This window comes from Barbatula barbatula, assembly GCF_947034865.1.
Source record: "Barbatula barbatula genome assembly, chromosome: 24".
Taxonomy (NCBI): domain Eukaryota; kingdom Metazoa; phylum Chordata; class Actinopteri; order Cypriniformes; family Nemacheilidae; genus Barbatula; species Barbatula barbatula.
In genome coordinates, this window is record NC_136787.1 from 19,167,877 (window position 1) to 19,180,142 (window position 12,266).

At 36.2% G+C, this 12,266-nt stretch overlaps 1 protein-coding gene across 6 annotated transcripts; it reads right to left on the reverse strand.

The window, feature by feature from the left end:
• Nucleotides 1–1,109: 1,109 nt before the first annotated feature.
• Nucleotides 1,110–10,315, reverse strand: scarb1 (scavenger receptor class B, member 1). Of its 6 annotated transcripts, XM_079448398.1 has the most exons (14): nucleotides 9,809–10,261; nucleotides 9,020–9,180; nucleotides 8,223–8,364; nucleotides 7,945–8,148; nucleotides 7,769–7,864; nucleotides 7,488–7,603; nucleotides 6,604–6,770; nucleotides 6,383–6,501; nucleotides 4,883–4,956; nucleotides 4,681–4,732; nucleotides 3,600–3,746; nucleotides 3,391–3,429; nucleotides 2,695–2,770; nucleotides 1,110–1,910 (listed from the first exon to the last, which is right to left on the reverse strand). In XM_079448398.1, exons 1-14 carry the CDS (start codon nucleotides 9,926–9,928, stop codon nucleotides 1,900–1,902), a joined length of 1,524 nt encoding a protein of 507 aa, XP_079304524.1. In that variant the 5' UTR covers nucleotides 9,929–10,261; the 3' UTR covers nucleotides 1,110–1,899. The 6 variants fall into 6 exon arrangements, 5 of the variants coding, with proteins under 5 accessions (XP_079304524.1, XP_079304523.1, XP_079304525.1 ...); XR_013786202.1 differs by having other exon boundaries at nucleotides 3,391–3,746; XM_079448397.1 differs by lacking the exon at nucleotides 2,695–2,770.
• Between the last annotated feature and the right edge of the window lie 1,951 nt (nucleotides 10,316–12,266).

Sequence of the window (12,266 nt, forward strand, 5' to 3'; positions counted from 1 at the left end):
GTTATAAGATCGGTAATGCTTTACATTAAGGTATGCTTTATGGAGCATTTATAAATGTGTTCATTAATGACTAATAAGTCATTTACAAATGCATAACTGCAAAAGTTATAACTGTATGACTAAAAAGGGGATTCTATGAAATACCTGTCAATAGTGAGCAGGTGTAAGAAAAACAACACAACACCCTTCAGTGTCCATCTGACAGACTATATTACAAACAACATCAAGATAATAATCAATCTGCTTTCCAGTCGAATAAATGATGAATAAATACATTAATTAAGCATTTATAACATGTGAGTTAAACATGGCTCACTATTTGGCAGGAATTTCATTAGAATTTCTCATTTAATTCATGCAGTTTCAACTGCTTTATAATACATTTGTAAATGACTTATTAATCATTAATGAACACATTTATAAATGCTTTATAAAGGATACCTTAATGTAAAGTTTTACCATAAGATCGTACACTATGCAGACTTTTGTCATGTCTAGTTTTTACATTGACATTTAGGCCACCAAACTGACATACATTTAATAAATGTAAGAAGACTCAAGATGTAACACATATGTTATATGTATGAGATGTAAAGATGTAAAAACTCACATCAGAACTGTTGGTTTCTCTCATCAGGCCTCAGGGGGAAAATATTTGAGTTTCGCTAGCAATGTTGTGATGAAAGCAGTATGACATATGGAATGGAGGAAAGTAATTTGCTTGATGAAAAACGATTTGGTTTTTGAAAGATAAACATGATTTGCCACATGTCTAACTTAAACAAACTAACAAACATCGTCAACGCACTTCCGCCATCTAGTGGCGACACAAAGATGCCACCTTGAAAATGAATATTTATATTATATGAAAATAAATGATGATTATCAAAATATTTGTATTATCGATGTGTACTTTCAGCAATTAAGCCAAAAATGATTAATTCAACATTTATAACCAAATTACAAGAACAAGCATTCGAAACATTCTCCAAAAGTAACTCGGGTACTGTCACCAGAGCTAAAAATAGGCTTCATTTTCATACACACAGCATGTAATAAAAATACACCTGTTTTTTACTAAATTCTATGGACAAGAATAAAGACACAAATTACATAAGGCTTTTAAATCAAAGAATACAAACATTAATACAGGATACGTTACATGGATTTATGCAAATGACACTATCCTTGTTTTTGGCCGGTCTATAGCCTATTAATACATTATTAAACATTGCAAACTTTATTTCTTGAACAATATAAACTAATGAAAGAACATGTCAAACATGACACAAATAATATTGCACATGCCTTAAACACAAGTGCCTTCAAAGTCAGAATTTAAAACACTGGGCTGATATACTGTATGACATATTGAGAAATTTCAGCATTTTTCTGCTTTCTAGGGATTTGATGGCACGTGACATCCACCACACTTTCTCTTTTTTACAGTATAAAGGTTACTTCAGATATCGCTCGGCCCTCACGAATCATTTCACTGAAGTTATGATTGTTCTCTGCTTTGAGTTATTTCATAAGAAGTGAAGCGTCCAAGATAAATTCAAATAAACAGAACAACAGAAATTTAGAAAGAGCTTTAAATCTAACCTGACAATAATACTCATCCGCTCACGTTTATTTCAGACACAAATCCATCAGGTGATTCTCACCACAGTGCAAAAAACTCAGAAGAGTTCAAATTCCACATGAAATCCCCGTTTATTATGACAGTCTTTACTGGTTATCAAGCCCAACACCCAATAAAACAAACATGTCGTGTCCAGAGGATTGTGGGATTGTACGGATTGACGATGCTCTTATGTCTCTGGGTTGTGTAGTAGAGGAGTCTTCTCATGGACTGAACCGTCTGGATTCACATCTGTACACGGCTGGGCACGCGTCTTACTTTTTACCTGCCGATGAAGACCAGAAGCAACAGTTAATACCACAGAAGGAAAGAAAAACATCTGCTAAAAGAAATGAACAATCATTCTCAACCTGCAATTTTAAATGGAAGAAAGAAAGCATTTAATGATAAACTGCAAAAAAAAACTTTTTCTGACCCCATTGGCAGATTTGTTTTGCTTGTTTTAAGACCAGTTTCACTGAAATTAAATGTTTTCTGTTATTTTGCTCATCAAGAAATGCATCTTGATTCAAGAATCTTTAGACATTTGTACTTGAAAACAAGACAAATATACTCAATAAGAAAGACATGTTTTGCAGCGTACACCAAATATGTACATTAAAAGCTATATAAAAAATATAAACAAAATAAACCATTGTTTTACAAAAGTCATGTATAGTCAAAGTTGGCAGATTGATCAAGATTTGCATGTTCCTAGTTATACTTCAAATGCCACAGTTTGGTTATTGTTTTGCGAACACAGTTTACCACGTTTATGGTTTTACTATTTTGACATTAACGAAAGGTTAAGGACCTGATCAGGATATTTTTACATACTGTATAAGTTCTGTTAATTCTGCTATTAAAAGAACTTATATATATATATATATATGTATGTATTTCTCTTTAGCACAACGCTCGACACATGCGTCTGAATGATCATCTGCTCCGTTAGAGAAACACAAACACACAAGTTCTGAAGTGTGAAATGATGAAATGAAGAACATGTGTTCTCCACACACCTGCAGAAGAAGACTTTGAGATGTGATGTGTTAAAGCCACAAACCCACCTGTATCACTCATGACACATTTTTCAGCCTGCTGCTCATTCACGCTCGACTCGTGTTTTGTATCTTTTACGTTTTCCTAAAAGAATAACCAGACCTCATTGAACATCAGGTGGGCAGTGACATTGATTTGGAGCGAGTGCTCTCCAGCGTGATTATTTTGACGTACGTCAGAAGATGAAGAGACGGAATCCGAGCGGCCCGTCGCTCTTGTGCGATTAGTGTGATGTGGAGACGCATGCATGACGTGTTGAAGTGATTGAAACAGGGAGGGAATCATGCGAGACGTCGTGAAATATTAATCACATGCTTTGAAACTGGATTGTGCTCATTTGCATATTCTCAGAATAAAACTGGATTTATAAACCCCTCGACAGAGATCATTCCAATCCGGCTGTTTACCTGTCAAAGGGGCAAGATTTACAGGAATAATTCACCCAAAAATGAAAATTCTGCCATTGTCTATTCACCCTCATGTGGATCATAAATGAACTGTCTATTGAATAGTTTTGACAGCTCTTAGTCATTCTGTAGATGACTGAATATTCATGTTTGGGTGAATGTTTCTTGAACATGGATGTCCAAAATAATCATCAAAGAAATCTTGAGCTTCTGAAGATTTTCAGTAAAAGAAAATCAAAATGTGATCAATTCTCATTGCTTTATGTAGATACATTTATGTAGAATGTTGATGCTGACCGCTTGTGTTAGATTGGATTTCTTCTTGTCTCTGGATATCTGTAAAACACACCATGTAAATGTTGCACACCATAGAAGTCAGAGGGTTCATGCTGAGGGTTCAGGTGGGGTGATGATGAAGATGATGAAGGGATATTAAAAGTGCTTGTAGGTGTTAACTTGCCCTTTATACACATTAACACGTTCCCCTCGACCTGTAAATCACATACCTTATCGTTGAGGTATAAGACGGCAGCTATAAGAATGAGAGCGAGTCCGAGGGAGATGAAGGTGTACTGCATGTACTCCATGACCATGGGTAACACCACCAGATTGGTGCGAAACGTGTTGAGGACGGGACCGTCAATATACCCACTCTAAAAAAGACAGAATCCAAAAATCCACCTGTTAACCAAATCGGTATTTAAAACTGAAAGAGAAATGATTATTATGAATAAAAACCGTTGACTTTCATTGTATGAACAGGAAACCACCGAGACATACATGTTTACATGCACACGAGGAGGGAAAAAAAGGTGATTTGGGTTTTTGGCAGAACACTGTATAATAATATTTCTGTTTCAACTTAAAAACATGTTCCCTGCTGCCTTCAAGTCACTTTCTTACGCAGCGTTGCAGTGATTCTTATAAATGAGTGTCATTGATTGGATCGTTGTAAGTTGGTTATAAAAGTATACATCACTGCAAGTTATATATAAAAGCTAAACATACATCCATGTGTATATTGGGGCAATGTGTGTATTGAATATTGTGTACAAATGTCTTTTATTTATTGTGTAAAGTGTGTATATTGTTGTTTATGTATATTGTACATTTTCCATATCATTGTTTTTGTCAAATTCATCAGCAGTTGTAACCTTTAATCACAAACATCAAACTCCACTTCCCTTCTAAACAACATCTCTTCTCTTCATGACATGATGCCTGAAAAAGAGGTCGGACTATACCGACTGTCCAATGGGTACCGCTGGTGTATCAGGCCAATTTATCAATCCAATCAATCTGCTTTTTTTATTTATTTTAGAAGTGTTTCACTCGGATGTTCATAACGATACGATATCGCACACAAAAGCAACTTCCGTTTCAAGGTGACTTTAATATTTTGTGTAAATGTAAATTAAAAATATTAGTTTACTCATCGGGAAACTCATTGAGTTAACTACATTTTGAGTTACATTAACTCACCATTTTAAGGTAACCAGGAAACATTTTTTAAATTGAACCATTAAAACAACAAATATTTATTAACAAAAAACAGTTTCTTTAATGGATTGTCTTCTTCAATCTCACCTCTCCAAACCAGATCATGGGCATCACCACCTCTTGTATTTTCCCCGTCTCTCTGAAACACAGTAAAAACACAGTACAGAAACAGGACATAGTTCACAGCAGCTCTGCAATCAAAAAACAAACAGGCATTTTAAACATCTTATTGGACCTCGGCCGGGTTTTGAGCAAACACACATCACTGTGACATCTGTAGTGTACTCACGAGATTCCAGACACGCTCTTCATCAGCAGGTTCAGCTGGAGACGGATGGACACATTCATGGGCACGCCGGTCTCCTGCAATACAAACATCTGTCAATAAAATACAGCTGATCCGTGACATCCTGAATGAGTAAATACAGTCACTTGAAATGTAGAAACCATGTTAATACTTTCTCACGAAGTATTTTTGTCTTGTGTTCCAGTACAAATGTCTAAATTCAAAATGTATCTTGTTTTATGACAAAAAATATGAAATTGCAGTTTACTTTTGGAAATGAAATCTGTGGATTTATGGAATTTAAACGTAGTGAAACATGAAAGAGATCTTCCTTTTGAATCAAACCTCAAAACATTTTCTAAAGAAATGCATACAACAGTGTGGAGACGGCATTAATGCTTTTCACAGACACAGACACAAGACTCCAACTATGACAGATTCTGGAGCGAATCATGTGTCATGCTATAGATGTCCCAACAAAAAAACAACAGATGTGAGAACATTCCATCTAGATAACGTCATTGAGAAATATGGCATATGGCATTCAGACTGATAGCGTGTCATCGACTTCTTAAACATGTTCATATCTCCAATCATCACAAGCAATAAAGTTTTGTCTTATCACATCGTATGTGCGGCCAAAGGCCTGAGATCACAAACATTACAAGACATAAAATAGGTTTTTGCGTTCAGTGTAGATTTCAACAAATAATGCAAATTGACATTTATGAATTTAAAAGACACTTTTATCCAAAGCGACTTTAAATGTAAACCCAAGACCTTTGCACAACAGGACAAACTCTACAGAAAACTGGCACGTCCCAAACTGAGTTAGAGAAATTCACTTTATTACCGCAGGTCCAAACACATGTCCACTGTCTATCCGTGTAAGATTTGAAAGATTGGACCTTTTACAGAACTGCCTGCATATACCAATTTAAAAATGACAAACTTCAACATGTTTATAGTGGGTCATTAGGTTCCTGACAGCCATTCGAGCATCATAAAGGTCGTAACAACTGCAATTTCCAATTAGTTTATCAGATATCGTAAAGATAAACGCACGCGTATTATCAAACCATTAACAATGACAAACTAAAGCACTTTTCAGTAAAAGAACATCAAAACGGTGTTGACGGCACAATTAAAGAAAGGGTCGACTCGTAATGCATAACACAAATACTGCTGGACTGAAATTATTCAGAATAATAAAATGAGATGTTTATGTAACCAATTTAGATAAGTGACATGGACTACATTTACGGCCAATTTGACAGATAAAGACGTGTTTCACAAGTCAAAGTAACCGATGATCAATAACCTTGAAAGATAACTTCATGTTCAGGGTTAATAAATGTCTCTTACTTATATGTGCTAAATGTGTCTGGAATTCATTTGAATTTTATTCCCACCGAATTAAATTAGCATTCCAAACGTATTTTAATTTGAAACACTGTGACATTTGTATTCATCGTAATGTTTTTGCGTGTCTGGTTTTCTAACCGGGTGAATATCGATGAAAAGTCCGTGATCGTCTTCATTCGGGTTCAGTCCATAGACGGTGTTCAACAGGTCAGGATCAGCATTATAAAAGTGTGGATGTGAAATAAACACGGGCGAATCTAAGATCAAGAAAGAAACGGTCATGATATAAATCACCTGACTCTTAATGTAGTCGGAAGTAAACAGATAAAGTCATAAAGACTGATGCCAGATGTTCTCACTGTGTCTGCAGGTACTGACGTTCAGAAGACCCGACTGTCTGCACGGACAGAAGCCCTCATTGGGAGCATAATCTGAACCGTTGGCGAAGAGGGTCTTTGGGGCCACGTAACGGAACACAGGGATCCCACGTGACACAAGCGGCCTCTGGTACACCAGCTCCATTGACCTGAGGTCAGAAAATGACCACGAAACTCAATTCCATGTGAACATCAGGACCTCAGAAGGTTCTTAACTCTCCCAGCAAACAGTTTTGAGCATTGTCACAAAACTTACATGAGATATTTTGTTGATATTATTAAACATTTAATATCAAAAGAAAGAACAAAAAAAATCTGGCCACATTTATTTGTGGTTAAATTGCATAACAAACAACATTTAAAACGAAAAAGCTGAGAAAATAGTTGTTTGTCAAAGACTGATCCAGAATGATGATCCAAACAGATTATTTGTTTGTTTTTGGATCGGTTTATGCTGTACACTTTTAAAATACATAAATTACAATGAAAACACAGAAGTCATACATGACAGAAAACTCTTAAAGGAGTAGTTCACTTTATAATTAAAATGTCATGATAATTCACTTATCCACATGCGTCGTCTGTGTGTTTATTTATTCTTGCCATATATTTATGTCCCTTATAAGGAGAAGAGCCCTGGAAAGCTTTCTTCAAAAGCCTCGATAAGTTTTCCAGAGAAGAAATAAACACAGACGGCTTGAATGACATGTGGGTGAGGGAATTAACAAGACATTTTAGTTTTAAAGTGAACTACTCCTTTAAAATCATCGCTTTCCTCTGTAGAACACATACTTGGAAAAGATCTGAGGTGTTTGGAGTGCACTGTCCCTTTAAGAGTGTGGGTCTATCTGATGTCAGTGGTGTACCTGCACGCATCAGGGCTGTAGAAGGGCAGTGTTGATTCTGTGGTCATGAACGGTGGCCACATCTGTCCAGCTGTTCCATTGATCATGTTACACTGCTCCGTTCCCCAATAATTCACCTGAAACAAACATGCTTTGCATCACGGTTTGACGATGATCAGCATGACAGAGCGATGTTCTGTTCTCTGTGAGCCATCTACAGATCGAGAACATTTCCAAATGCGTGAAATTATTTTCAAATGTCATCTAGACTTGGGGAACAGAGTTTCATTGTCTAAACTTACGCTCTTCAAACCATTCCAGGAATCGACTTTATGAACATTCCGGATGTCACTTAGGCCTGTGAAGACCGTGAACTGCCCTGAGTTGGAGTTGTTGAACTGTTTTGGAAAGAAATGACTTTAATTTAAGATGGATGCATCTTTTGCTGAACAAATCACTCTCACGTGGAAGATGATACCTCAGAAAACAGTCCAAACTTCCCGCTGGAAGGCAGCATGCCCGGCAGATATTTGTTCAGAAAGTCCACCAACTTGCTGTCGTAGCCCCACATGAGTTCTCCCACCGGTTTGGTTAGGAACGCTCCTTCTTTAAAGCTCTTGAAAGTGGTGCTGAGCAGAAAGCGAAAAGCATACGGCATATTCTCCATCATTACTGAAGCGCCCTGAAACACAAAATGAAACGCCGTCATATCAAGTCTCCGGGGATGATGGGAAAAATATCACTGAAGAAACTCACCAGTACAAGCATGTTGGGGATGGTGACCACATCAGACTCATTTCCCACAGACATACTCTCCTCGAAGAAATACTGACGATATTCAAGATAAGATACGGTGTTGTTGTCGTGGAACGTGATGTTGTCTTTCCAGCGCTTCTCACTGAAACACACCGGATAAACAAATGTCAAGGAAAATGTCTTTATTTTAAATTTTGGCAAGTCAGCCATTTCATAACAAGAGTCTTTATATGGTTATATTGTCCAAACACAGCGAAATTCTGCTTTTTGAGGAAGAAATTTGAGGTAGTGGGTCAGCAGAAATGGCACGAATATAAGAGAGACAAGCACATGATCGCTTTAGAGAGCATTTTCTCAAAATAACCAGACTGCGAGATGATCAAACCAGTGCACATTTAATCACAAAAGGATTCTCAAATAAAAACTAAATTGGAATCAGATCATTGAATTGATTTAGGAATTAAATCATGAAGAAGAAAAAAAACAAATAAACTGAGTGCACTATGAAAGGTTTGTTCTGCAAAACAAAACGACTTTGGAAAAATATTTTACTCCGTTTTACTACAATTATGTTCATAAGACCACATAAAGGTCACATGTGACCATCAGGAAAGAGAGAGGACGGTAAACATCTTTCTTTTTGATCACAGTGGACACATTATTAGCACACGAGGTCAAGCACTCACATATAATGCCTACAAGTCTGAACATGAACAGACCCTTTAAACGTCCAGTCCAGGTCAAGTTGTTTATAAAACATAGTATTGCTTTAAAGAAAACAGAGCCACGTTCCTCACCGGTAGACGTACGGCCCTCTCTGTTGCAACATGGGCTTCTCTCCCTTCAGGATCTCATCAGGGTTAAGCACATGAAAGAAATACACAGACATGAAGAACGGAACCGGGATGTCCTTCCACATAGTGTAGGAGAGCTCGTTCTTCGGATTGATCTCTACATTCTGCAAAGACGTGAAACACGGGAAATCTAAACAACATGTATGTAAATGAATAAGATGTTATGATCACATATTAGTCGGCCTACTTAATATTATTTTAAAAAAAACAATACTAAAATGGTCAAACTATTTAAGTGAACTGCAAAAAGAAGCTGAAGATGATTCAAATTGTAACTACCATTTACACAACAAAACAAACAAAAACTTGTAAAAAACAAGGGAGAATAAAGTTTTTTTCAGTGAATATACAGTATGGAATAGAGAAATGTATTTAATATATTAAATAATTTAAAATGTGTTACTATAGCAACGTATATAACAGTATATACATTAGTGCGTAAAGGAATGATTAAATAAATAGAATCGCCTACATACACGGAAAAGTGAAAAGAAAGAGATGTCAGTAACACAAATCAAACAAAGGCTTGTTTCTTCAAAGATGACAATCCGTGTCAATGCAGAACATGGTTCGACCAAACACATTAAACAAACAATGTCACTTTGTAGCAATTTCTGGTATGTGAGTATTAACAAACAATCGCTCATATAGAAAACCAGATCGGGTTCATTCTCTACGAACACAGACACAGTTCAATTCCCCGAAGATATGACATTGTCAGATAGAACTCACCTTTACTATCTGGTCATCTATTATAACGGGTCCGACAAACACCAAGACGGTTCCGAACAGCACCGCCGAACCTCCAAGAACCAAAAGCACGACCGCTACTGTAGCTTTAGACACAGGCATCCTTCTTTCAAACTCACGAAAAAAAGCACAAGCTTTACACAATAAATAAATAAATAACACTAAACTCAAGCTACTTAACGGGAGAAACTTTCATTTGCATAAATAAAGCCATAAAATGCACTTCGTCAAATTATGAATGCTCTCCGGATTTAATGACTGTACAGCTGGTAGTCATGTTAAAGTCCGTGCTGCAGTGCTTTTATGAGGGTTTTGCTGTTCGATTGCCATGTTTATGGTGCTCATTGATCCACCTATAAAGCAGAGACTTGTGGTTGATGTAGTCATATGTGTCCTCCCATGGATAGCTCTAAAAATAGCTTTTAATCCCGCATTGAGGGCTTTGACCAGTGGCTACGAAGTGTCTACGGCGCCGCCATATTGGACAGGGCATCCATAAACACATAGAAGTGAACGCGTGAGCTGCGGCGTATCTGGATAGAAAGCAATATGACGTGTACATTTCACAGCCAGTTCAATGCTTTACTATTTATATTTGTAGTAAAATATTATCGTGTTTATTTATTAATTATCAGAAAGTTATTATTTTGTCATAAGAGAATGTGAAAACTCGTTTTCTTTGTAACATTGGAAAAAAGTTGCGTTAAACACATCAGACATTAAAATAAGACACTCTTTGTTAAGACGCCAAATATATCCGACTTAATTTTGTATACTGTTTTTATAATTCCACATGTGAGGGCTCTCGGTTCTGTTCAAACATGCCCTGAGGTTTTGAACCACCTCTTTACCAGCAGACTGTTTAAACCCACCTGAAGCGATATAAACAATTACAAAAGCGTTATTTCAATCTTTTTACAGATTTGTATCATTGCCATAAACGAGACATTCCACACTGGGATAATACAGCCTCCAGTCATCAGGCCGTTAAAGTCACATGTGATGTCATGGGCGAAAGCAAAGTTGGCAATGCAGAGTAACATAACATTTAGGCTAAATCAACCATTTTAAATTGGCAGTTCATGTGATTGCCAGTTCAAATCTGAGACCAATTCAGAATGTGACCTTAGCAAAGAAAACAAGAATATCATCTCATAATTTGGTATCACAAAGAGCATGACAAACACCATCAAGCACACATTTATGAGCCGTCTAAATTTAAGTTCAATTCAGTTAACAAATGAAAGAGTGACTTTGTTGTGTGTCTAACCTACAAGGCATAAACACAATCCTTAGAACTTGAAAACAATAAAACAATTTAAACTTTAAGCCAAATCGGAAATGTCATATAAACCCACACAAGTACATCTTAATGAACACAACTGCGTTAATATCAGTTTCACTCCAAATAATCCTGAATTCCACTCGGGGTAGTCATATCTCACTTTACAATCACAATTAACATCTTTATTGTTTAAGTTAATTTACTTGATATACAGTTTTCTGCAGCTGTCAATGTCAATACCAAGCTTCTGTAGGCATTTTCATTAAGTGTGAATGGGTTGTTATATGTGACTGCTAATAGAGAGGAATGCATGGGGTTGTGGTGGGCATTCTGTTATCTAAATTGTGAAGACAAAGGTTGATTTATGTATACTTTAAGTTAATCAATACTTACGGTCTTTACAGTAAATGCAGCATTATACAATTTGAGTGAAAATGTACTCCAAGGTTAACAGATCAGTGTTATCGGACACTAAAACTAATACTGATTGGATGAATTCATTTGATCTACCATTGACACACTGTATCAGCACAACAATATTAGCCTTTGATAGTCTAACATACTTTGTACCGGTCTTATTTTCATGTCATGAGAACTGTTTAGTTGCACAACTTTATTGCACTGCAAACAAGACAATGATGACTAATTATATGAAATCCCTACTGAGAAAGGTAATGGGCAACTAAAGCTGCAGTTACATTTTTAAATGCATATCATTGTGCAAGCAGGTCAGAATATAAAGTATAATGGGATCATGAGTCAAGAATCTGTTTAATTTAAAGCAGTGTAAAGCATTTAACTTGAACCATAATCCCTGGATACATCTAGTGGCTGAAGACAGTCACTCACATGAAAGATTACAAAAACAAAAATATTAAAATAAATTTCAAATGTCTAAGCAATGACATTAATATTAATGTCAGTTTCAATGTTTTTGCTAATATCTTCCCATGCAAAATGTATTTTAATTTAACCTAAGATTACAAATACCAGCACATGAGAACATTTAGATGTTTTTGAAGCCTAGAAATAACGCAGTTTAAATTCCTCTGCCATATAAAATTAATTAGTTGTGGAGAAAAATATAAAATTCCTAAAACAATTTCATATATTACACAAATTAATTGTTTTAAAAGATGAGTCAGACAACAAAAA

Bases quoted from the DNA above. Each gene is read 5' to 3' on its own strand.
- scarb1 (XM_079448395.1), bottom strand. From the start codon at position 9,928: ATGCCTGTGTCTAAAGCTACAGTAGCGGTCGTGCTTTTGGTTCTTGGA. The intron at 9,181-9,808 runs GTGAGTTCTATC...ACGTCTTTGCAG, and splicing joins TAGATGACCAGATAGTAAAG to AATGTAGAGATCAATCCGAA. The intron at 8,365-9,019 runs GTGAGGAACGTG...GGTGTGTTTCAG, and splicing joins AGAGGGCCGTACGTCTACCG to TGAGAAGCGCTGGAAAGACA.